Below are 24,008 nucleotides of genomic sequence, written 5' to 3' on the forward strand. Positions count from 1 at the left end.
AGGAGAATCCTGCTCTGTACAGTCCAGAAGTTCCCTAACAGAACAGGCTATTCCGAGATCTGGGTTCTGCACCCCTAAGTACACCAGAAGGTATATGTTCACAATATAGGAATTATCTCCCTTGGGGCTGTGACTAAACACCCCTTCCAGGGCAAGGTCACGTGCATTGACAAGCCAAAGCCACACAGCCCTTTAAGATAGAAAGATCTTCTTTATTAATGAACCCCAACAGTATTTCTTCAGATACAGGAGTTTTGAACTCAAATACTCAGAAGAAAACAAGTTAATATTGCATTATTCTCATAAGAAATACTGCAACTTACTTCTGGTAACATATTGCAAAGCGAAACAGCTTGAAAAGAAAAAAAAAAATTAAAAAAGAAAAGAAATTAAGTCAATCAAACTGGAATTAAAGTTTTGTTTCTTGGAACGATCGAGTCCTCGCAAGCACAGCTCGTTTCTGCAGATTACTCCCCCAACTGTCGTACAAACAGACCCCGATTGCTTGAATTCCTTATGAGCCCACAGAGGTGCAACATTAAAAGCTACGATTATCAGGTAGCAAGTGCCCCAACCTTCGTCCTCCACGGCAGCCTCGGTGACTCAGCATTAACGGGTTGTGAATGTCTTCCCCCTGAAAGGATGCAGAGAGGGGTCAGCACAGCCCCAGGGGCCTGTGGGGCTTGTGGTGGGGCACATGTAGAGGGGCTCTCCAAGCCAGGCTGGGTTGGAGCTCACAGGGTCTGGCTGCAGAACCAAGTCACAGGGCTGTGGGGAGGGGTTAACTTGCAGAGGGGACAACCCTCCTGCCCCAAAGCAGCATGCAAAGGGGACATGACAGGACAAATAGAAAAAAAGGATACCAAGGGGCTCTGGGATAAGCAGAAGGTAAGGGACCTGAGCGAAACCTGTTTACGCAACTGCTCTCCCCCATGCACTTTGCTCTGGGCTGCTTGTTCACAAAAGGGAGCCAGCCAGCATCGTGGCCTGGCCCCAGCCATCACCTGGCCAAGGACAGCCAGTTACTCTGAGGAGCTACAGACACACTGGGCAGCAAGACCTAGTCCAGTGCTCACAGACCCCAAGGAAGGACCTGGCTCCTCTATCTGCCGTAAGCTGGAGCTGCCCCCAAAGCTGGACAAGGCAGCTCTAATATAACAGGGAAAAAGCCCCAGGAATGCCAGCAAGGGCTTGGTGGAGGGAAAATGCAGATACCAGGACTTGCAAGGCCATGTATGAGGCTTTTGCAAAGGACCTGCCAGGGTACTGTCTCAGACTCAGCTCCTCACACAACATATGAGGCAGTAAGCTGTGGGTCACCTCCATGGAACCCCAGCCTGCCCTGGACTACAGTATACCAAACTGAGTGAGACTGAGCTTGTGGTGGCAGAGCAGCAGACCAGGCCCTGCTTTGCTACTCACGTGATTGTTTTCATTTCTTTCTTCTCTGCATCTGGACGGGCACGGTTGAGCACCTTGAGGAAATCTGACGTTTTTGCCCTCATACGTGTATGAATATAGGCCTGTGTTTCATTAGGACAAAATGGGGATATGTCAGCGTCCTGTCTTCATTGTCAGCTGAGATTTCAGGACACATCAAAGCCAGGTCACTCTGAACAATTACCCTCATTTCTGTTCTCAGAAAGGAAACAAAGCAGATCCAAAAGGGCAAAACCCTACTTCACTGCTAGAATGGAAAGAAAAGAGTCTTCTGTCCCAGAGCAGGGAGAAGGCAATGATGCATCACTTGCCACCCCTGCATAAATGGGGAAGATAGTGGGAGACCCTAATGAGTTCTCAAGAGGCACCCTGTTCTCCCCTGCTTCTCCCCTTCAGCACCCAGGTTTGATGGGCTGAAGCCACCCTGTGTGCCCTGGCCCTCGTACCTTTGAGCACTTGATGTGGTAGTGCAGGTAGTCCCGGAATGTGTGGATCAGGTTTATGGTGTTGTCTCTGGCTGCAGCATTGGTGTGACGGGGGAACAACACTGAAAGAAGAGGTTGACACAGACTATTAGTACCTCCTGAGGCTGCACAAGGCTGTCAGGATCAGTGCTGGAGGCTTCAAGGTGTGCTGCATTGAATCCCTGCCTTGCTCTCTATAAAGAGCCCTTTACTCTTGACACATACCAAGATTAAGCAGTACTTGTGATTTTAAATACAAGGCTTAAGAGCACTTTTCCACATTTCTCACAGCAGCAGGATGCAGACAAGGCCAGGTGTCCAGAAACAATGGCACTGTAGGAAACTGCATGATGCTGTAGCAGTGCTTGGGAGATAAAATTAGAGGAGCAAGTTGGAAGGCAGAGCAGGGCACTCAGGCTGCTCAACCAATTTCAAGATCCAGTCTGCCCTGAGGTCTTGAAATTGGTTGTGGATCTTTGCCTGGCAGCTTGCCCGCCCTGTAACATAGACAGACTTTGATACAAAGCAGGTAGCTTGCTTTTTCCATAAGGTGGTGCTCTGTTAGGTGTCCCAAATCTGAGGGCTGAAAGAACGTTTTGTTTGGGTGATGATCTCACCTGAGACTGTCAGATCAGATAACTGGGAAATTTAGTCTCAGCAAGTACAAAGTATGATCCAGGACTTCTTCTTTCCATAGCTGAAAGCTGCCCAGGCCTCAAGGCACCATTTCCAGCAGAGAAGGGCAATGCTACCTTCACCTTTCCCTGCAGGGTCTGTGCTCCATCTCTGAGCTCCAAACTACAGGAATTCTGGCCTCAGACACCCTAATAATGCACCCTAATAATAATCATCTGGAAGAGACCTGTCACTTTGAACAGGGCAGGGTTTAGACTCCTCTTGACACTGCTACCCAGGGGGAAGCCATGGCTCTACTGGCCACCACTTCTGCAGGCAAGTGGCTCATCAGTGTTTGGCCCAGAACAGAGGCAGAGCTGGAGAAACAGAATGCACTGCTCTGCTGCTGCTCTCTGACTGCCTCTGCTGATCAAGCACTGCACAGCTCCCTGCAGCTGGACAACCTACAAGTACAGTTGCATGAAAACTTTCACAAGAAACCTCCAGTTTCCAAAATATCACAGTAAAGCCACTCTTCTCTTTGCTTCCAAATACTGAACTTATTTTGTAGGCAGACACTAAACCGCTCACTGTCCACTTCCACATCTTCTTGCCCACAGCAGAGCTCAGGTGACCTGATACAGAGAAGGGACACTCCAAAGGGGCACACAAGAGAGAATGCAACCCCAGAGTCCTTGCAGCCCTCAACAGCCCACTTCAACACTAAGGGAAGGTGAATTCCATACTGTTTTTCATGCAGCAACAGGAACCGCTCTCCTCCCCAAACATCCCCAAGCCTCAGAGCTGCCTGCTTACCAAAAGTGATGTAGCCAATATTGTCACCAACGGCTGCGTCTGTGTCTTTCAGCTCCAAGGGTGGCTCCCTGTGGCTGAACAGTACCTGTGGGGCTGTGTGACTGGCCCTGCGACCCTCCTTGAACTCCTGAACAAGACAAAGTGAAGGTGATTCCCACTGCAACCCTTCAGCAACATGCTGGGAAAGCAAATGGGGTTTCCTCACTCCCCAAGGGCAATGAGCAGAAAGTGGCCCAGCTTTCCCTCAATGGATTGAGTTCATCAGGTCAAACAGCCTGAAAATAACCCTTTTTCCCAGCAAAACCAGCCCAAAATGCATGGCTGGTTTATACATGAATGTAGTACACCTCCTCAGCGTGTCACACCCCTGCCATGATGTTTTGTGGAAGGGACACCTCAGTCTGAATAAGCATACAAGACAGCGCAGCTCCTGCTGGAACTTCAATGCTTCCAGTGAAAGTGGGCAGTGCCCATCACCCCCAAGGAATAGAAATTCTCAGGAAGGGATGCAAAGTCTCCATCACACCTAGTGTAAAGGTTCTGCCATTTGAGAAACCATCTCCCACCAGAAGTCTGCCCAGGCATTAAGATGCATCTAGGGGTTTGAAGCTTGTATGTGAAGCCTGCTCCTCTTAACAAACAATACCTTCAGGTAGGGAGATCCCTTCCCCCACCTCTGACAGCAGCACAACCCCCACCTCACAGGAAATGTACTGGCTCTGCATTTCAGAAAATGTATGGACCATCTCTGTGTGGGGCTGGGAATGTTCAGAGACCATTTTCTTGCCCCAAGGCAGGGCAGTCTTCCCTCTGCCTTACTGACTTCCATCCCAACCAATACATTATCAGCTACTCTTGGCCTCTCCTCTGAGCAGTTTCCCCCAGGAAAGGCAGGAGCATCCATGTTCCCTTTTAGAGTAAATCACTGGGGTTTCCTTAATGAAATGCTCAGCTTGCACTTCTGCCTGCTTGGGCCAGAGGGTGAATGGTTCAAATGGCTTCAGTGGTTAGTTAATGGTCACATTTTCTCCATGAGAGCCCAGATGAGCAGACACCATGCCCAGCTGCATTATGCAAGAGCAATAGCTGGAGGGAAAGAGCCAGTGTGACTCAGAGTGGAAATTCCTGTGGCTGGGCAGAGGCAGGGTTTGCTGTTGTAAAAACCAAGAATTCAGGACATGGAGACTCTGGGACAGCTGCTGCCTTGAAGCACTGCCATCTCCCCAGGAGCCTCACTAACCCCATTTTGTTCACATCATGTCTCCCTTCCCATTCAGAGTGGGGACTGAAGTATTCACTGTGGTGTTTCTCATCTGTAACGCATAATACACTTGATTGTCCAAATGAGCAAGATTATTGATGATAGAGATGCCAATGCAGAGCCAGGAAAATACACTGTCTATGCTATTAGCATGTTCTTCCATCCCAGTGCAGCATGGAGCAAAGCATTTATATGTGTTAAACCACCTTTGTGCTCACTTCAGCAGCTTATTTGGCAATGCTGCTTCAAGCAAGCAGGCATCTGAATTGAGGACCAGACCCTTTCCCTGTAATTCAGTTTCCATACCTGCATAAACACCTTTCCGATCACCACGTCATCGTCGTCCTTAAATACCGTGCTGAACACAACTGTGACACGGTCCTTCTTTGCCTCAACATACCTGCAGGTGGGAGACAGAGAACCCACCTGTGAAACAGACTTAAGAGATTCAACTGGACGAGGAAGCAACTGTGTGACAAGGTCAAGTAGATAAAACAGGCATTCATAGACCTGGCTGTTGCAAATTTCCCCTCCCTTGAGACAGTATTTACAGGGAGCACAACATTTCTGTTGGGAGTGGCCAGTTCCTCTCCTGCATGCAGCCACAAGTGCTGCCACTAACAGAGACTCTTGTGTAACATCCAAGCAGCCCAAGGCATAAGCATTACCCTCATGGGATACTTGTGGCAGCCTAGGACAGGCCCTTATTACCCTGGCCAAAGCACGGAGGAGGAGGATTTCCTGACTTTCCACCAAAACTTACAGCTGTGCACAGAGCAGACCACTGACCACTGTCCAACCCTCGTGCTGTTTGGTTTGAACACTTACATTGTCTCATCATCCCTGTAGTGGATGACTGCTCTTTTTTCTCCTTCTTTGCCCTCTTCCTGGAATTTGAAATACTTCTCAAAGACTGAAGCAAAGCAGTTGCGCTTCAACATGCCAGCTTGGTGCACAATGGCATCCTTGTCTGCAGGGAGGTTCTCCAGGTCGTAGAGCAAAGAGACATTGTAACCTGGGAAGGGACAACCACTAGCCTTAATAATCCACATAGGGCCTTAATGAAAGAAGAGACATTTTTTAAAAGAGACACCTACAGTCCCACTTTTGCTTTAAATCCTCCCAAAAGCCCCAGAGGCGAGTTCTTCCCACTCCAAGCACTTGCCAAAAGCCGTGCCTAAACTCAGCGTGTGGCCATGGCAACGTTCCCGGGGCTCCTTCCAAAGCTCCCAGACACACGTGCTGGCTGAACTGCTCCCAAGTTTTTGCAGTGAGTAGGAAGAGATGTTGTCACAGGTAACCATGGTTTTCCTGTGTCTTACAAAGCATCTATGAGAAGAACAAAGACCCCAACCGTGAGGAACAGAGGCTTCCTGGAGGAGGACTGCATAAAGAATTACAGCTTGTGCTGCAAGCTACTTCATCCCTGACGTGTCTGAGCCTCCTTTTAAATTGACAATTTCAAATTGCCATTCATTGTATAGAGATCCTCAGATATCAAGCTCTTCAAGTGGACCCTTCATATGAGCATTTCTCAGGTGACTTTAGTAATTTTTGAATTGCATTCACTCACTCACACACACACACACACAGAGTGAATATTATTGCACGGTTACCTGATTCAGGATTTACCAAGTAGCTTCCATAGACTTTCTTCAATACCTAGAAAATAAATTAAACACTGAAAGCACAAGCTATCAAGACTTGTTTCCTCCTGCACAGCCTAGGCCATATTTGGTCTTCTTTCAAAAGTATCAAATTACAGCACCTGCCTACCCTAGTCTAAAAGAACTCAGACAAGTATTAAGTCATCAGCTTCTATTTACTATTGGCTGTTCCTGCTCTAGGGAGGGCTCCCTGAACTCCATTGACAGGGGACATACTGCAGGAGAAGACTCAAAACTGGAACTTTTTCAAGTCCTTGCTAGTTGGATTTGCGTGAGGAAGAAGCCTTATAGCTCATACCTTCAAAGGAGAACAATCAGCAGAGCCTGACATAATAGATCTGAGTGCTAGCACTTTTCCTTCCATTCAAAGGCAGATACAAAGTGTGCCTGGTCCCTCTCCTCACAGGACGGCAAGTTCCGAGCACACCATGGCCTGGTGACCACATTCTGTCTCAGCCTATTGCACGAACAGATGGGGATCGAGAGGAGATTGCCAGGCAGGCTTGGATGCCTCCCAGAAGCAGAACCGCCTACAGCACAGCAAAAACCTTTCTTCAAACGTAATTACTGCTGAATTTTACATCAATGGCAATTTCCAACGGAGCCATAGCTCTGTGTCAATGAGGGGGCTGGGAACAGGCAGTATTTCACAGAGAAGAACACAACAGTGCTGTGGCAGAACTGGCCCTCCTGGGATGACACCCACTACCACGTGGAAAGGATACACAGACTCTCTGCATGCCAAAACCTCCTCTCAGCAGAGAGCCTGCCTGCAGCGGTGCAGGAAGATGCCCTGTCTTAGTAGGAAGCCAACTCTGCATTCCTCACAGTGGGGTTTCACCAAAGACAGAGCAGAAACAAGCAACATTGTCTGCAGGCAAGTACAGAAAGCAACATTATGACAACTGGAGATTGAAAAAATGGAATTTCTATTTAGTCAGTACTTCCAAGCCAGTCCCGCACAGATCCTATTTTCCTCTAAAAGTTTATAGGAAGTTGCCTTCCACCACCACCACCACAATGGCTGCTGGTGCACAGTGCTGTCAGCCACTCACCCACCACAGGAGTTCTCTGGGGATCACACACTGCACTGATCCTCACTAAACATGCTGGGAAGGCTCCACCATTTGGGCTACTTGACACTCCTCGTGCCAGCAGCAGTGCCTTCAGTAGCAGGTAATGCTGCACCTAGAAAGCTCTGCATTTAGGGACCAGGAAAGCAGGACACTCAATCATATCTCTTCTGGCAATTTGCAGGAATTCACTTTGGGTTCAAATCACCTGTTTCCCACCAGACTCACAATAAACTGATGGAGCAGTTTCCTTGTTTTCTTCCAAGGACAGACATCCAGAGGCAAAAGCCTGCTGAAAAGTCCTGGGTGAAAACCATTTGCTAACATGCAGAGATTTGAAAACTGACTCAGGAACTGAGTCACACTTCCTGCCTTGCCATCCAACCACAGCTCAGAGAGACTCCTTTTTTCTACCATAAATGGCCCTCCGAGGCCACAGGGCCCAGTCAACAGGAACTGAGCCTGCGACTTCACACAGCAGCAGTGAAAAAGGAACCAGTCTGCAAACCAAGGTCTGCACACGCAGAGGAGACCAGCACTTGCTTTCAAGTGTGGTTAAGAGTCAGAAGAGAAGCACCACAGATCTGTCTTGGTACCTTCCTTCACTGGTGGGCTCAACATATCAGTCAGGGAAACTATTTCTCCATGGTCAGGCTTTGCTTTGAACTTGCAGAATTAGTGGTGCCTTCTGCCTTTCAGGCTGCAGGGTCATACCGAGAACTACTTTCTCATAAGAGAGTGTGAACACACTTGCCCTTGTCTTTCAGTGAAGTGGGACTCCTAGTTGGAACAGGGCTGCTCCTTTGGCCACTGTGAGATGGGAGCACAGACACTTCTCTAAGGGTCAGATGTTAGATCCATCAACATCACAGGGGCATTGCCACCAAAGCAGTATTTGTAGGCAGAATGCCTGGAGATGCTTACTCACCTCATCAGCACCATGTTCCTGGAGTTCCTTGTAGAATTTCAGAGAAATACTGACCATCACTTTTGTCTTGTCTCCATTGGGGTTTGAAATATGGTAAAGGACTCCATCGAAGTCTAAGAAGCAAGCAAGAGAAATGTGAGGGAACAGGAACCAGCTCCTATTTCTGAGGAAGATTTTCCCTGCAAGTTCTAGTAACTGCATAAAGCAACACTGCTCCTCTTGCTCCAGCCCTCACACACAGCAAGAGACAAACCCGCAATTAAGGAAAATGGTAATGTCATCTAGGGAGACCTGCTATCATTCACAGGGCTGAAACAATTTTGACACCTGTCCATCACAGAAAGCTTTAGTCTAGTGTCATTTGGCATCCCTAGCAAATCCACTTGTGCTCAATGCACAAGGATATAAACACGCAGAGATGGGAACCTTCTGGATGGGCAGCACAGAAAGTGACTGACATGCCCACAGGCCAGAGCTGCAGTCTGGAGGAGAAAACCTCTCTGCCAGCAAAGGCAGCTCAGCTGCTGCCCATTGTGAGAGCTTCCACTTCACTACAGAATGGGCAGGGAGGGCAGGAGAAAGGGAAAGGCTACCTAGAAAGCTCCACTTCCCCATGGAGTTTTGCAGCTTACACAGATTCCTGATAACAGAAGCAAAAAATCAGTTGCTGAATGAATACTTGAACTTCCTTGGCATTTCTCTTCCTGAGGAGCAAACTTGAGGTGATGAATCCATTTTGCCTGTAACCCTAAGTCAGCTTCTTAACGACCCAAACCAGATGGTGCTAAAGACCTCATAACAAGTAGCACCAAGGGCAGGACTGGAGAACAGATGAGGTAAAAGAGAAGAGCTATGTAGCAGGCACACACCAAAGCACTACCACCAGCAAACTCAATGCTCTAGGAAGTCCCCAGGGAAGGCAAGCAGACACAGAAATAGTGGGGCAGCCAACAAAGCCCCAGCTCTGGGAATACTGCAGGGTCTCCACATCACCTCTGCCCAGTGGTGTGAGCAGACTGTTCAAGCCAGACCTTGGTTCAGAGAAGTCAAGAGAGCTGTGGAGCTTACCTGCAAATGTTACTTCTACTGCCTCTGGTTTATTTCTAAAAAGCAAAGAAAACAAAGAAGGTAAATGAGAATTCTAGTAGCAGCCTCCAAGCTGTGAAGGAAAGAGGATTAATTTCCAACACCTTATTTCTCACAGGGAGCTCTTCCTCAAAACCCTTTTATCTCTTGCTCACCAACTAGTAGTAACTTTTGACAAGAGATCTTAGACTTCTTCCCCTTCCTATAAGCACCAGTTTCACCCCAGATGACGTAAAATAGACCTTGAAGCTGGCATTTTTATTTATGGATTTATTATTTCTAGTTTATGAATAGATTTTGACATTGCAGATTTCCAGTTAGAAATGCCTAAGAAAGCTACTCCTTTCTAAGAAGTTTGTTTTCACAAGCACACACTCTGTACAGAACAGCCATGACACAGGTTTTGGAACAGAGGATCTTTTGTAATGTCCTGCAATACCAGTTCATGGAAGGAGCTGAATAATCCTTCCTGACACAGTGCCCCCTTTGCCATCAGCACCAGCTCTGCAAATGTGTTGATATAACTTGCTTGCAGAGAAGACCCCTTTTCCAAGTCAGGAACTTTCACTTTCAGGAAAGTGTTAGTAGTGTTAGGAGCCAAAGAAGGAAACTCCACATGTTCATTTCACCCTGCCCCCCTTCCAAAACACCCCAAAACATTTTGCCAACAGCCTCTGCAGAAGGCTGTAGCTGTGGATGTGCTCTAACACTGCCCTAAGTGGTCTCTGGGACCCCTGATCAGCAACAAAACCCTTTGTAAGCCAAAGGCACATCACATCTTACGCTGTGACTATGAAGAACTGCTTCTTAACAAACTGTATTTTGACATTTGTCCATGAGCTGTGAAAGAGCAGGACTCCACAAAAGATGTAACTGCTTCTGGAAGACCATTTCATTGGGATTGGCACTACATAAATGCTTTCACAGCTCCAAGGGGACTGGTATTAATAGGTCATTCTCCAACAGGGAATTGATGCAAAGGTATCTCCACTGCTGAGAGCAGGCATGGAAAATGAGAACAGGATAAAAATGCCAGTCTGCTACTGCTGTTTCACACTGCATCTCCATTTATTTTTCAAAAGTAGATGGTATTAGAGTACAGGCTAATAATGCTGCTGCTAACAGAAATCTAGTCTATAACAGCTCATTCCCACCTGTCTGAACCAACATACTGAAATAACTCCCCATAGTAAAGTCTCAACTATGCTGCTGCTGCTGCCCCGAGACCAGCTTCAACTGTTTTGCTGAAACTTGCTCTTCCACGCACTTATGTGCTGCTGGGTACTGGCTACACTGTGGTACATACACCGAGAAAAGTGGGGGGGGGAAGAGATGACTTGATATCTACCTTCCCTGACCATATTCTGTAACAATTTAAATGATTTTATCTCGGCAGCAAGCACTGTTTTTCCATCAGCTTTTCTGCAGACAGCCTCATTCCTGGAAGGCAGAAAAGACAATTTGATAAAACTCAAGCTGGGCAATACAGGGAGAACAAGACACTGAAACTACATGGATCCGAGACACTCACCAGGTCAACAACATTTTACTCCAGTGGAAAGGGAGGAATTAACCCACAGATAGAGATCCTAAGTGAAAATGAAGAGGTGTTCCTGCTTCTTGAAAGTAATAAACTGTGAAAAGCAAAAACCCTTTCTTTGTCGGAAGGCTGGGGAGCCTCTGTCCTTTGTGCCACCTTGCTGAAGATAAAAAACCACACACTTGAAAGAAGCAGTGCAAGTGCACCCAAAGCAGGTCCTTTAGTATAAAAGCTGTGCCAGCTATCTGTGACCTCTCTTGCTTTCATCTCCCCTTCCCAGCTGGGCCTGACACAGGCTCAGCAGGCATCCCTGACTGTATATTTAGCCTGGGCTCGTGGAAAGGGGAGCAATTCCCCAAGCCATGTCCAAGCCACTTCTGCTCACTGATGATGGCTCAGAGCAGAGATGAAAGAAAATCCCAGAGATCCCACTCGGTCAGTTGATGCAGACGTGTTCTTCTTTTAGAGCACCACATTCAAACGTGGGAATCAGCTTGGATGGCAGTATCAATTTTTATAAAAAAAGAAACCTATGTAGGAAGCTTTAAAGATAGCACAGCCAGGCACATGAGAGCTAGGAATATTAAACAGGATGCATCCTTAAACCTCTGTTCCATCTTCTCAGAGTTACTCCTTTCAATTCCCCACACACATAGAGCTGACACCTCCCAGAGCCCCCGTTCCCATCAGAGCCTTCCAAACACAGCACCTCCCTCTGAGAAATGCAAGGAAGTGGCTGACAGCCAGTGCACTGGAGTGGTTTTGCTGAGGAAGGACGATTCCCCCTTTGGTTGCCCTGTACCCAGGGGATGACAGGAAGATCACTCATCACATCATTGAAGAAGCCGAACAAGACCATGTACAGGAGCCAGTTGATGGCTCTGCACAGGAGCCTTTGTTCTGCACACAAAAGCTCACTGCTAACACAGCTGGGTTTGAGCCTGTTATTGTGCAAACGTCATTTCTTAGAGAAGTTATTTTAACGCTGATTTCCCAAGTGGCTTAGTTCCTGTACTTGGGGATGGTGAGGAGGGGGAGTATTTAAGGGAAAAGAAGGTAACTGGGCGGAACTTTGGGTACTGAATATTCAACCACTTCCCGGCACAGCCTCAGTGAAGCAAGAGCTCACGTGAGCTGCATACAGAGCTCCTCGCAGCCACACTGGCCCTGTCACCTACAGCACAGTGGGTTTTCTGCCTCACTGGGCACACACTTAAGTAACCCAGGCCTGGCCCGGCCCGGCCCAGGGGAGAACAGGGAAAAGCATGGAAGTGTGGCTGGGAGCAAAGTGAGCCTTCTTAGCCTTTCATAGTTCAGGAGCTTTACAATCACAGTGTTTAAAGTGCATCTATTTATTTCTCTGGCTCACCCCATCAAAACTACCCTGGCTACTCAAAACGTTTCTCCATCATCCAGAACCATTCATTTTGCTACCCAGATTGTTGTTCCTGCATCAAGAAGTCCCCAGGCAGAAGAGAGAGGAGCTCTTGCCTCCAGCGTTCCATAGTTTCTGGATGAGCAACACCACTGCAGGTCACACACACATGCTCACTTCCCCTTGAACTTCCAGCAACCCCATCTTCTACCACTAGAAATAGTCCTATGGAGGGACAATGTGTCCTCTCTGTGTTCTGTCCTTCCTGCTCTTGTGCAGGTGAAGGCTCAGTGCAGAGGATTCACAGCAGGCCTGGGATGGTGCCTGCACCACTGAGGGTGGGTACCAGGTACTGTCAGGTTACTAGCATGACCCCAAAGAGCTCTGCCTGGTCTAGCATGCTCTGGTGTCCCTTGCCTCCATGAGGAGACCTTCCACACCCATAGTGAGAATTGGCAGTTTAGCAGTTTGGTGCTGCATGACTCCAAATCCCAGCCAGACTGTAAACCCCAACTGGGAAGCCAGGAGGTCATTTGGGGTTCACTTCTACCCCTGATCCAAAATGCTGAGAAACAGACTGTCTGGCTATACTCAGAGGATTTCAGATAGGACACCTCATGCACTCCTAGGGCAGAGAGCTGCTGTGACCCCTGCAAGCTCCTTACCTCCAATGCTACCTGAATCACAGCATCCCCAATCCCCTGCTTGCTACCCTCTGCCTTGAATGGAGAATAAAACCAGCTCATACCAGGAATAACTGAGATGGCTTCTCTCTGCACTGAACACTGAATCCAGATCAGACCTTTCTGCAAACCACTGCCTGAACTCCGATGCTAAAATGGCAGCTGTTCCCAGCAGCAGTTTATTTTGTGATAACAGTTATCAGGTCTGAAGTCAAACCCACACCAAATCCCATCTGCCCTCTGCTTGTAACAATAAAAGACCCTGACAGGTGTTACATCTTCTTGCCTGTGTTCTTCCTATTCATCTCCAAATGGCTCCTACGCCCTGTCTATCTAATACAGAGCCAGCTCCAAATCAGATTTTTCAGCCCAGCAGAACATCTGTGAAGAGCCACAGTGCCCATGGAGAGACACCAGCAAGCACTTAAGAGCAATAGCAAATCTTTTTTCTGACAGCACTTCCTCACTTCACTCAGACAACTTCCCTGTTTCATTCCCAGGCCACAAAGGCTCTTAGCCGTATGATACAACAAATTTAAGAACTTGGCTGACAATCATAGTGAAGCATCTCCCACACCACAATTAAGGCCTCTACCAAATAATGGAGAATGGCAATTATTTCAAAAGCTGCAGGCATGCAGATACTCTTATCTCTTGCCTCATAGAAGAGGGGAAAAAAAAGGGGTATTTCAAAGCCTAAAGTTCTGAGCAGAGCTTTCAGATCACCAGAGTCAACACACAATTTGGATAAAGTGAGCCAGATTCAGTGACAGACTGCAGGCTCTTGCTACAGAAAGGTCACCTCAATAGAAAAAATTATGAGCAACGTCTAAAATTATCTGAACAGTTCCTCCACTTCTGGACCCCACTCAGCTAACAAAAGCCTCTCTGCGTAAGCTGCAGGAGCATATGTTATCAAAGAGCTCCCATAGCTCTGGCAGCACACCCACCATGAACTCGAGCAGGAGTGCTCTGTCAGGTGGGTGGTGCTGAGCAGTGTACAGCAGCCCCTACACATGCCAATTCTCCCCCCCTGGCTAGGTGACCCCTCCAAGCTTTTCCCTTGCTGTGTGCCCAGTAGCCTGGAGGAGCAGGCTGGTAGGAAAGCAGCAGGATTCACAGTGGACAAAGCACAGATGGTCCTGCAGCAGGCTGGCACTGGCAGGTCCCCTTCCAGCCAGAACTCCTGTGCATCCTCAGCTGTAGGCAGATAGCCTGTGGTTCCCCACCAGAGTGATCCAGAGTTGTGCCAAGTCTCTGGGGAAGAGCCTCATTTTGCACACACATTTACTTTCTTTAGTGCAGTGATGGATACCTACTTTTCTCTGGTGTCAAGCACTGGTGGCTGGAGTGAGAACCAATGTCTGAAGATAAAACAGAGCAGGCTCCTCTTAGGAACCCAAGATGAAAACTGAGGCTGGAGTGATGACAGAACCACCTCTGAAAGCCTAACACTTTTCAGACCTGGCCTTTCTTCCCTCCTGTTCCCTGTGCTGATGTACAAAACAGGAGCACTGCGTACTTCCAGACAGAGGTGGCTCACAATCCACTGGTAATGCAAAGTCACCTTCCCTGGTGTCTGAAGCAGGATGTGCTGTGACAACTCAGGAGCTGTGCTTCAACACCTACAGCACCCTCAGTCAACGTGGACAGCGCAGGTGTACCACGAACACTGCCTGTGCCAGCAAAACCCAAGGGTACCTCTTTCTGCCAGCAGCATTTCCTGAGCACTCTGCAGTCAGGCAGTCTGAATTTTGGCAGGTGAGCTTGTGTGCCTGGAGAGATGTCCAGCTCCAGGCTGGGCTTGTGAAGATACTGAGCAGCCACTACTGCTGAAGGAGGTAGATCTGATCCCTGCTCCATGGCTGCACCTTGGTGAGCAGCTATGACACAATGAATGGGATGAGGAAACTCATCTAAGCTAAAAATACCCAGTTTTGCCTGTTTAATTTTAACCTAGGTCACTTCCCCAATCCTGTTTCCCCTGAAGCCACAAAAATGCCTGTGTCAGCAAGAATGAGGGGGTGGCAGAGGAACAGTCTCTGGTTTTGGTGGGGGGTCTGAGCATCCCTGAAGCACTGGAGCCACATATAACCATAGCCACTTCTGAAGAGAATTCCTCAGAAGTGCCTGGCAGGATTCAAAGCTCCTCTACCCTCCCAGCATACCAACAGCCTCCTGATACTCCTCAGTCTCTCCATGATGAACTCACTTCAAGTCACACCACGAACACAAAGTTCTAACTAACTGATTTCAGCCAGGGCTCAGCCTCTGTGTCTGAAATGCAGAGCTCTGCAGCCCACGAACATCAAGTGACCGCAGGTGGGAAACACTATAAAGCAGGCGGGTGTAGCTTCAGCCCAGCTCCTACTGGCTCACAGGAACCACTCTGCAGCAGGGAAGTTCAAGCTTCAGATGATTTCCTATGCAGCTAATTGTCAGGAAGCCCTGCAGAGCTGTACCTACTAATGGCTGTAAAGAAACCAACAATTTAATTTGAGATTCTCTTCCCTCCTCCTCCAAACTAGGAGAAGGCATGCCATACCCCAGCTATGCAAATTTGTGTTCCTTTGCACAGTGGGTAACTAATAAGTAACAGTTTGACACAGATAATTAATTTACTAAAGATTTTGGGTAAGCTATATATGACTGGAGAACCAAATCCTAAGACCAAGGCCTTGTGCCACACTTCCACTGAGGTCAGTTAAATTAGAGCAGGACAAAACTGGATGGCAAATCTGTTAGTGTCAAACAGAATGAGTATTCGTCAGACATGAAAGACAATTATCAAAATGTTTTACACTTAAAGTGTCTGTAGGATATTTTTTATGTCTGTGCAGTTAGCAAAAGAAAGCAATGATGAGAAACACCGAATGGTAAAGCTCATCTCCTCACATGACATTTCTATCAGAAATGGGAAAATCCACCAGCTTCCAGGCAACATCTCATGTACAAATGAATTGGTCAAAAGCTTACGGAAGCTTTCTCTTGACAAATAAAAAAGTTCATGAGCCAACCTCATTTCAACAAACTTATTTCCAGGTACTGACCAGGTATTCCCATACTGCAGCAGTAAATTCCTAACTCAAGTTATTTCAACAGATTCTGGTAGCTTTAAGCTTTTATTTTAAAATGTGGTTGGTTTAAGAGAATAGGTTTAAACAAAGAAATTACTAGAACTAAATAAGGAAAAAAAAAATAGATGCATTGAAGTCCATCACCTGTTACCACCACGATCTAAGTATCATGTTTCAACAGTGGCTGTCCAAGAAGGGGAGATTTCCATGGGATTTGCCCATGAAACCAAATTAAATTTGAAATTATCCTTTTTACAGGTGGATACTGACAAGCCCCAAGGATCTTGTGCAGGGAGGACTCTCAGAGGTGGATGAGGCCCTGTCTCAAGTGCTGATCTCTGTCTGCAGTCCTGCCAAAGTACCGTTCACAACTGGGAACTCCAGGAGCAGCTGATGGACCTCCACGCAGAGCAGATTTTGACATATATGACAATACTGTTATGACAGTCAATGAATTCCAACTTCTAAATGTGACCTAGTTCTATATGACAAGGTGAAATATGGAGTGTCTCCCACCTGACAGCCCAGGAAAGCTCTGCAGGAACCTGCCAAAATATGGCTGCAGTGCAGTAGAGGAGAGCAATGCAGCCCATGTCACAGGATAAGTCTCTGGCAGAGGATTTGGAAATGAACCCTGCCCTGCCCCACTTCCAGGCTGGTGTTGAAGCCAGCAGGCACACCTAGCTCTGAGACAACCACTATTGACAAATCCCTGCATCACATCTGCTGCACTTCTGGGTTAGAGCAAATAATGTAAACCCAACTCTGCCCCAGTGTCCAGGCTCACTCCTCCCAGTCACCAATTTTTTCAAGGCTTGACCTTGCCCTGACTGCCCTGTTTTCATCCCCAAGATACACCTTGGAAAACCATCACCAAAACAGCAAAACACAGGAGATGCCTTCCTGCCTCCAGGCTGAGCACCAGTGAGCAACCTGAGAGCTGTGGCCATAGGAAAAAGAATTATCACTGGAATAAATGTTTTTTAACATCCTTTCCTTAGAAGGCTTGAAATCAGGAGAAACCTCCCTGCACTTGCCTGGATGGGGACCCCAGAACAAGCACAGAAATAAATTCATAAGTAGATGTCTTCCTCACCTTCAGCAACATGCTAAAGGCACAAAACCTATCTGGAAATGTCATCTAAAGAACCGAATATGCCATAAATGACTAGAGGCAGAAGCAGAGCACCATCAGCCACCCTACAAATTGATCCAGGAGCAATCAGTATGTCAGGCATGCGTGCCAACACACAAGTGAGGTGGCTTTGCCATACAGCAAAATGGAAATCTCAGCGTCCTGCAGGCTGGTGCAGGGCAAGCAACCACAGCTCTGCCCACAGAGTCAGAGTTTTGGGAGTGCATCTAAACCTGCAAACTGTCCCTCTATGTCACATCAACACAGAGACACATGCACATACTTCTCTCTCCATCAGGAAGAGTGCCTTGGCACAGACTAGTTATTAACAAGCTGTTCTGACACTCACTATGAACCTCTGTACATGCCATATTTTCTAATGGATGTGGCTGCAATACCACAGTGGTCACCTGGGAGCTCTCTGTGCCTAGTGCAGTGCCTGTACTCTGGGAAAACTTGTTGCATTAAATGATCAGGCTCACAACAAATCAAAATCTGGGAGCAGCTCAGCTGTCCTAAAAGGCAGAGCAGCCTGTGAGATTATTTTATGGGAAAAAACCCCCACCAAAACAAAAAGCCAATCTGAGCAAAGAGTCAACTGAGAGTGGGGGAAAGCAGAGTAAGTGGCCTCTGAGAAGGTTCTGCATGCAAAAGGATGAGACCTTCAAAAATCGCTGAAGAAAAAAGGTAACATAGAAAAAGGCACCTGCCTGGGGGGGTCCTTTCCTGGAGCAGCCTGAGCCCTGCCTTGTGAGGCGCCAGGGCAGGCTCCACCCCAGAGATAACAGCACTGTGCTCTGCCTCTCAAGGCTTTGTCTCTGTACAAAGGTGTCTCAGTCAGCAGACAGTGCATCGAGCCCACAGGCCACTCGGTTGCAGATAAGGACACTCATACTGAAGGGACTTCCTTCCAACCTAAGCTGTGTCCTCACAAGATCTTTACAGCCCTGGTGCAATACTTGCAGTAAAAAAATACACTGGCTCCCAGAGACGGAACTGTGCCAGCCACAGATGCGGGTATGAACTAGATCCTCCCCGTGTGCCCCCCGAGGCTAGGACACCCACCAGGCTGGCACCAGTGGCCGTGGCTGACCTGTGTGCCTGTATTCCTTCTTCTCGAGAAAGCAAAGAGGGAGCAAGCTGGAATTTGCTCTTCATCCTCAAAGTCAAAAAGGCTGAGGCCGTGACTCCATACACAGGCTTCTTGTTCCTCGGCTCCCCCTACACATTCTGTACCAGCGCTGGCGCCACGCTGATGAAGCCCGCTTTACCCAAAGCAAACATCCTGCAAATCCACCTTCCTCCCTTCCCAACTTCCTCCTTGTCCAGGCCCTGTCCTCCAGCCCGCCTCAGCGCGGCAATCTCCGATACCCTTCCCAGATCCGTCTTGCTTCCCCGGGGCTCTGGCACTAACGACCCCATCCAGCCCCACTCTCCCCTCCAACACTGCCCTGTCCCAGTCTGCTCCCTTATTCCCCGGGCCTTCCCTCTGCCCAAGCTCTGCCCATCCCCGCCGCCCGCAGCTCAGTTCCCGCACCCTGACCACCCTCCTCCCAGCCCTGCGCCCTGTGCCCGCTTTACCCTCCCGGTTCCCGGGCCTGGTAGCCCAGCACCCGCTGGCTCAGCGCCGCTCCCCGCCACTCTCCGGCCCCACATCCTGCCTTGTCACCCTTCCCCGGGCCCCACCTTCCGCCGCTCTCAGCCCCATCCTCCCCGGCACTAGCCGCCAGGCTCTACCGTGTGCCCGGGCGCCTGGCACGGCCCGGGCCCCGCCAGCCACCGCCCCCTCGCCCCTCCCTCGGTCCGCGGACCCGTCTCCGCCCCGCCCCGGCTCCCCTGTCCCTACCCGGCGGCCGCGCCCTCGAACTTGAGCGTGAGGGTCTCCTCGATGATGCGGTTGTTGACCTCGAGCAGGATCATGTCGGTGCCGGGAGCGGCTCTGAGGGAGCCGAGCCCGCTGCGCGCACCGGGGACCCGCCCGAGCCTGCGCCGCCGCTTCCGCTCTCGCGCCCGCGCGTCACTTCCGGCTCGGCGCCGCCGCAGGCCCGCCCATGATGGTGTCACGGGCAGCTCCGCCCCGCGGCGCGTGGGGAGGGCGAGCGGGGTCCCCGAAATGCGGTGGGACACGGGTGTCCCCCAAATGCGGTGGGGTGAGCTGGGGGGATGCTCTTGCTATGGGCATCACCGCCAGCTGGGGCGACGCAGCGGTATGGGATGTGCCTAGGGTATGGAAGTCCAAAGAAGTGTGAGGTGCCACCTCCCCGCCCGTTTAATTGAATAATCGCAGTGTTGGAGGTCCCTGAAACTGTGCAGTGCCCTTAGGATTACAGGGACGCTCTAGGACGTAGCAGGTGTGCCACAGTGTATGGATGTCTGTGTAAGAATTTGTGCTCCAGGGATACGGGGATGCTTAAAGGGGGAAATGGTATCTCGCAAAATGGAGAATTTCAAAGCTACAGGGCCCCAAAAATGTGAGGTGACACAGGGAGTGGGGTTATCCTAGGGAGGCTGTAGTGATGCCCTGGAGCTGGGGGTTGCCCAAAACTGGTGTTCCCAGAGAATACGACTATCCTTGAGTCTGGTAATATGATGGTGGCACTTACCAGGTGCCCCCAGGGAAGACAGGTGCCCCAAAAACGTGGGACACCCCTATGACTGACAAGCATGGAAAGCTGTGAGAATGGGGGTGTTCAAAGGGTTTGTGAGTGCCCCAGAGTAATGGGGGTGCATGGGGAATGCCCTTGTGTGCAGCTTTCCCCTAAAAGCACTAGGGGTACTCAGAGCTGCAGCATTTGCTAATTCTGCAGGGCTGGCACAGGGGCACATCTGTCTGATGGTATGGCTTGACTTTGCTTAGCTTGGCATGGCACAGCCAGGGCAGGAGGAACATGGGGCTCTACTGTGGGGGGAGCCCCACAGCAACCCCCAACAGAGGGCAAGCCAGCCTTGCAGTCCCCCGGTGCATCCCCCAAATGCTGACACCACCCTTGCTCTATCAGTGGGGAAACAGACGCAGAGCCTTGCATTGCCATCACCCACTGGCCATGGCCAGGAGGGCTCCTGCTCTACTGGAGGGACTGTAGTACACAGGGGTACCTTGAAGGGGATCCCCTCATCCACTGAAAACCTAGGCACATATTGGAGACTCCCAGCTGGAGACCCTTGGGGTGCATCATCGCAGGGATGACAGTGAACCCCTGGGTGACCCCCGGTGCAGTGTGGCCTGGGACAACCTGGGACAGGAGGGTGACAGGGGGCTGCGGGCTCCCCTCGGCCTGGGAGAGGAATCTGGGGGGACCAGGGTCCCTTTGGCTGACACTTCCGCTTCGTGCTGGGAGAAGATTTTGCAACATTTCCTCCCCGGGCAGTATAAAGTGGGCGGTGGAGGAAAGGACTACTGGGACGCGGCACGGCAGCAGGCGCAGGTGAGGGATCCTCCTGCTGGTGAGACCTCTGGGTCTGGTGCTGCCCTACATCCCACACTTTGTACCGCAGCCCTTTGGGGGTGACATCTGGATTTAAACCCCGGCCTGTGTGCTTCCCAGTGAGAAATACCTTGGGATCAGGAGAAGACCCCACATTTGAGGGGACGGCGACAGCAGCAAGCAGTGAGTCCGTGGGGTGTGCCATTGCAGATTGTGACTTTCCTTGGGTGTTGACATCCCCATAGCACCCGTCTGAGCCCCTTCACATGTGGAGCAGGCTGGGCGCTGGGATGGGTTGCTCCAGCTGCTCAAGACGCTGCTTGATGCAAGGGTAGAGGGAGGTGCTGGGTGGGAGCACCCAAGGCTGTGCTGAGGGCTCATCTGGGGTGCAAACCCTCCATATCCCCCAGGGACATCAGCCTTGGGTGCCTCAGGGAAAAAGTGCCTGCTCCCATTTCCTTGCACAGTGATGAGCTGGGAGGGTCTTTCCCCATGGCATGTCCCTCTTTCCTCCCCACTGAGAGCTCCAGGGCAACCCCATTGTCCCCCAGCTCTTCCAGGGTCAGAAGGGGAAATGGAGTGCTGCTTGTTCCCCCCATCTGGGCCAGCTGTGGGGTATCTGTTCGTGGTACGCCCGGGGAATACCCGGTTCCAGAGGAACCACCAGAGAGGCAGAAAGCAGCAGCCAGAAATAGATGGAGGGGAAGCACTGACATCAGGCTCTGCCCATGCCCGTGGCAGCTCCACTTGGGAGGACATTTCCCCATCAGCACTGGCAGCATCCCTGGTTGTTGTCCTCCGGGATGCTGATGCCTCAGCATCCCAGCATCACTACCCTGGGATCACCATCCCAGGATTTCCATCCCTGGATCACTGCAAGAGAGGATACAGCAGAGCCAGGGAGAGATTTTTCTGGGTGGTGGCACCAGCCCAGCTGCAACAGGGAATTCACATCAGGCAAAAGGGGAAAGTTGGTTCCAGGGATGGTTTGGGTTCAAACTGGGCCAGCTCAGAGCTGGAGGCCCCCAGCACTGGGGAGATTCAGCATCCCAAGCAGTCCTGGCATCTCTAAGCCCTGGAGGGGTTGGGGGCTCAGAAATGGGACAAAGGAGTGGAATTTGTGCAAAACAAGAGTCCAGATCCATTCTGGAGAAGACTGAAAGGCAGTGGTCTGTAGGGAGCTCACCATCTTGTATGTGTGAGGCGACAGGAAAAGTAACTGTCACCTGTGATTTCCTCATTGAGGCCAAGCACGGGGGGACACAGCAGTGCCCAGCTGAGCAACAGGAAAACCAGAGGCGTAACATTTCCAAAGCTGCCTGCAAAGTGTGACATGTCTTTCCGTCCGGGGCTTGAAACCACTCCTGCAGGAGCAAGACCAGGAGGTGGAAGAAGGGCACACAAACACCTTCAGATCTTCTTGAGTTCTGCCTGCCCGAGATACTGTGACCACAGCCTTGCTGCTGGCTGAGGTGGCAGGAGAGGCAGCTCTGTTCCAGGCATCACAGCAGAAATGCTTAAGGGGGTGGAGAGACTGGAGGGATACAGGGGTACTTGGAGAGCTTTGGAGGTGCTTGAGGCGCTCTGAGATGCCCAAAGAGCTGTGAGACTTCTGAAGGACCCACAGCAAGCAGGGGAGCCCAGCATTTCTGGAGGAGACAGGTGTCTCCTGGAGGGATGTGATGCTACATTGATGGGGAAGCTTCCCAAACTGAGAAGAGGCGATCAGTTTATGGGGGAACCCCTTCTAGCCCAGGAAAGGGACAGGATTGGAGTGAAATGCAGGAGACTGAGGCATTCAGGGGTGTTTTACATGGGGGCATGTGAGGAACAGTGTCTACCTGCAGCACTGACCATTGCCTGGCACAGTGGAACAATAAAGGACAGCTGCCCACTGGCTGGGAGGGGACCAGGGGGACAGTGGAAATGCCAGAGGACCCAGAGATGCTGTCACCACTGGTCCACAACATTGCCATCCCACACTCTTGCAATTTTGTGCTCCACAGGCAAAATGGAGTCCTTGTCTTACAGTGGGGATTTCTCCAACATCTTCTACCTTTACAACTACACCTATGACTACAGCACAGCCATGCCTGACACTGCAGACTTATCCTCTCCATGCCGGCCTGAAAGCTCTGCCCTCAACAAGTACCTGGTGGTGGTGATCTACTGCCTGGTTTTCATCCTCAGTGTGGTGGGGAATGGGCTGGTGGTGCTGGTGGTGACCTCCAGCCACACGAGCCGCTCTGTCACCGACGTCTACCTGCTCAACCTGGCTGTGGCAGACCTGCTGTTCGCTTTGAGCCTGCCGCTTTGGGCAGCCTACCGAGCCCACGAGTGGGTCTTTGGCACTGTGATGTGCAAAGCCATCTCCGTGCTGCAGGAAGCCAACTTCTACAGCGGCATCCTTCTGCTGGCCTGCATTAGCGTGGACCGCTACCTGGCCATTGTCTACGCCACACGGGCTGCCACTGAGAAGAGGCACTGGGTGAAGTTTGTCTGCTTGGGCATCTGGGTGTTCTCCGTGCTGCTCTCCCTGCCTGTGCTGCTCTTCCGTGAGGCTTTCCGCTCACCCAACAACGGCACCGTGTGCTATGAGCGCATCAGCGGCGAGGACACGACCAAGTGGCGGGTGGTGCTGCGGATCCTGCCGCAGACATTCGGCTTTGTCTTGCCCCTCCTGGTGATGTTCTTCTGCTATGGCGTCACCATCCACACCCTCCTGCAGACCAAGAATGCTCAGAAGCAGCGGGCCATGAAGGTCATCTTTGCTGTGGTGTTGGTCTTCCTCATCTGCTGGCTGCCCTACAACATCACGCTGGTGAGCGACACCCTCATGAGGACACGGGCCATTGCCGAGACCTGTGAGAGGAGGAACCGCATCGACACAGCCCTCTCTGTCACGCAGGTCCTGGGCTTTGCCCACAGCTGCATCAACCCTATCATCTACGCCTTCATCGGTCAAAAGTTTCGCAACAGCTTCCTCAAGATCCTGGCGCAGCGTGGGCTGATCAGCAAGGATGCTGTTGCCCGCTATGGCCGCGCCTCCTATGCCTCCACCTCTGGCAATACATCCACCACCCTCTGAGCCCCTCTGGGATCCAGCCCTTGTGGGTATCAGCAGGTTCCAGCACCCCACACACCTCAGCATCATGCAGCCCCCTGGAACGTGGGTGGTAATGCCATGGAGATGGGCAGAGCCACCACTGGAGCTGGACCCCAACTGGAAGGGGGCTTGGGTGGCAAGATGGTAGAACCTCATTGCCAGGGGAGTGATGTCAAGTGTCCACCCTTCCCTCTCTTTGGGACAAAGCCTGTGACCCTGGGGATTCTGTGAGCCTGCTGTGAGGATGGTGTTTTTACCTGATGACCATCCAGCAATAAAGGAGTTGGTGGCTTGGTCACCCATGTCTGGCTCCTCTT

The 24,008-nt window shown here is 50.5% G+C and overlaps 2 protein-coding genes across 3 annotated transcripts; one reads left to right on the plus strand and one right to left on the minus strand.

The window, feature by feature from the left end:
* Window positions 1-191: 191 nt before the first annotated feature.
* Window positions 192-19,201, minus strand: ARPC2 (actin related protein 2/3 complex subunit 2). The gene is made up of 10 exons (XM_056496102.1): window positions 19,007-19,201; window positions 9,333-9,367; window positions 8,265-8,377; window positions 6,213-6,258; window positions 5,425-5,611; window positions 4,903-4,996; window positions 3,336-3,462; window positions 1,887-1,987; window positions 1,423-1,523; window positions 192-634 (listed from the first exon to the last, which is right to left on the minus strand). The coding sequence occupies exons 1-10, from the start codon at window positions 19,078-19,080 to the stop codon at window positions 610-612; spliced, it is 903 nt and encodes a 300-aa protein (XP_056352077.1). The 5' UTR covers window positions 19,081-19,201; the 3' UTR covers window positions 192-609.
* LOC130255427 (C-X-C chemokine receptor type 2-like) lies at window positions 19,175-23,988 on the plus strand. 2 transcript variants are annotated; one of them, XM_056496096.1, is made up of 3 exons: window positions 19,186-20,585; window positions 20,706-20,768; window positions 22,592-23,988. In XM_056496096.1, the coding sequence occupies exon 3, from the start codon at window positions 22,597-22,599 to the stop codon at window positions 23,671-23,673; it is 1,077 nt and encodes a 358-aa protein (XP_056352071.1). In that variant the 5' UTR covers window positions 19,186-20,585; window positions 20,706-20,768; window positions 22,592-22,596; the 3' UTR covers window positions 23,674-23,988. The 2 variants fall into 2 exon arrangements, with proteins under 2 accessions (XP_056352070.1, XP_056352071.1); XM_056496095.1 differs by lacking the exon at window positions 20,706-20,768 and having other exon boundaries at window positions 19,175-20,585.
* Window positions 23,989-24,008: the final 20 nt, after the last annotated feature.

This window comes from Oenanthe melanoleuca, chromosome 7 (assembly GCF_029582105.1).
Source record: "Oenanthe melanoleuca isolate GR-GAL-2019-014 chromosome 7, OMel1.0, whole genome shotgun sequence".
Lineage (NCBI taxonomy): Eukaryota > Metazoa > Chordata > Aves > Passeriformes > Muscicapidae > Oenanthe > Oenanthe melanoleuca.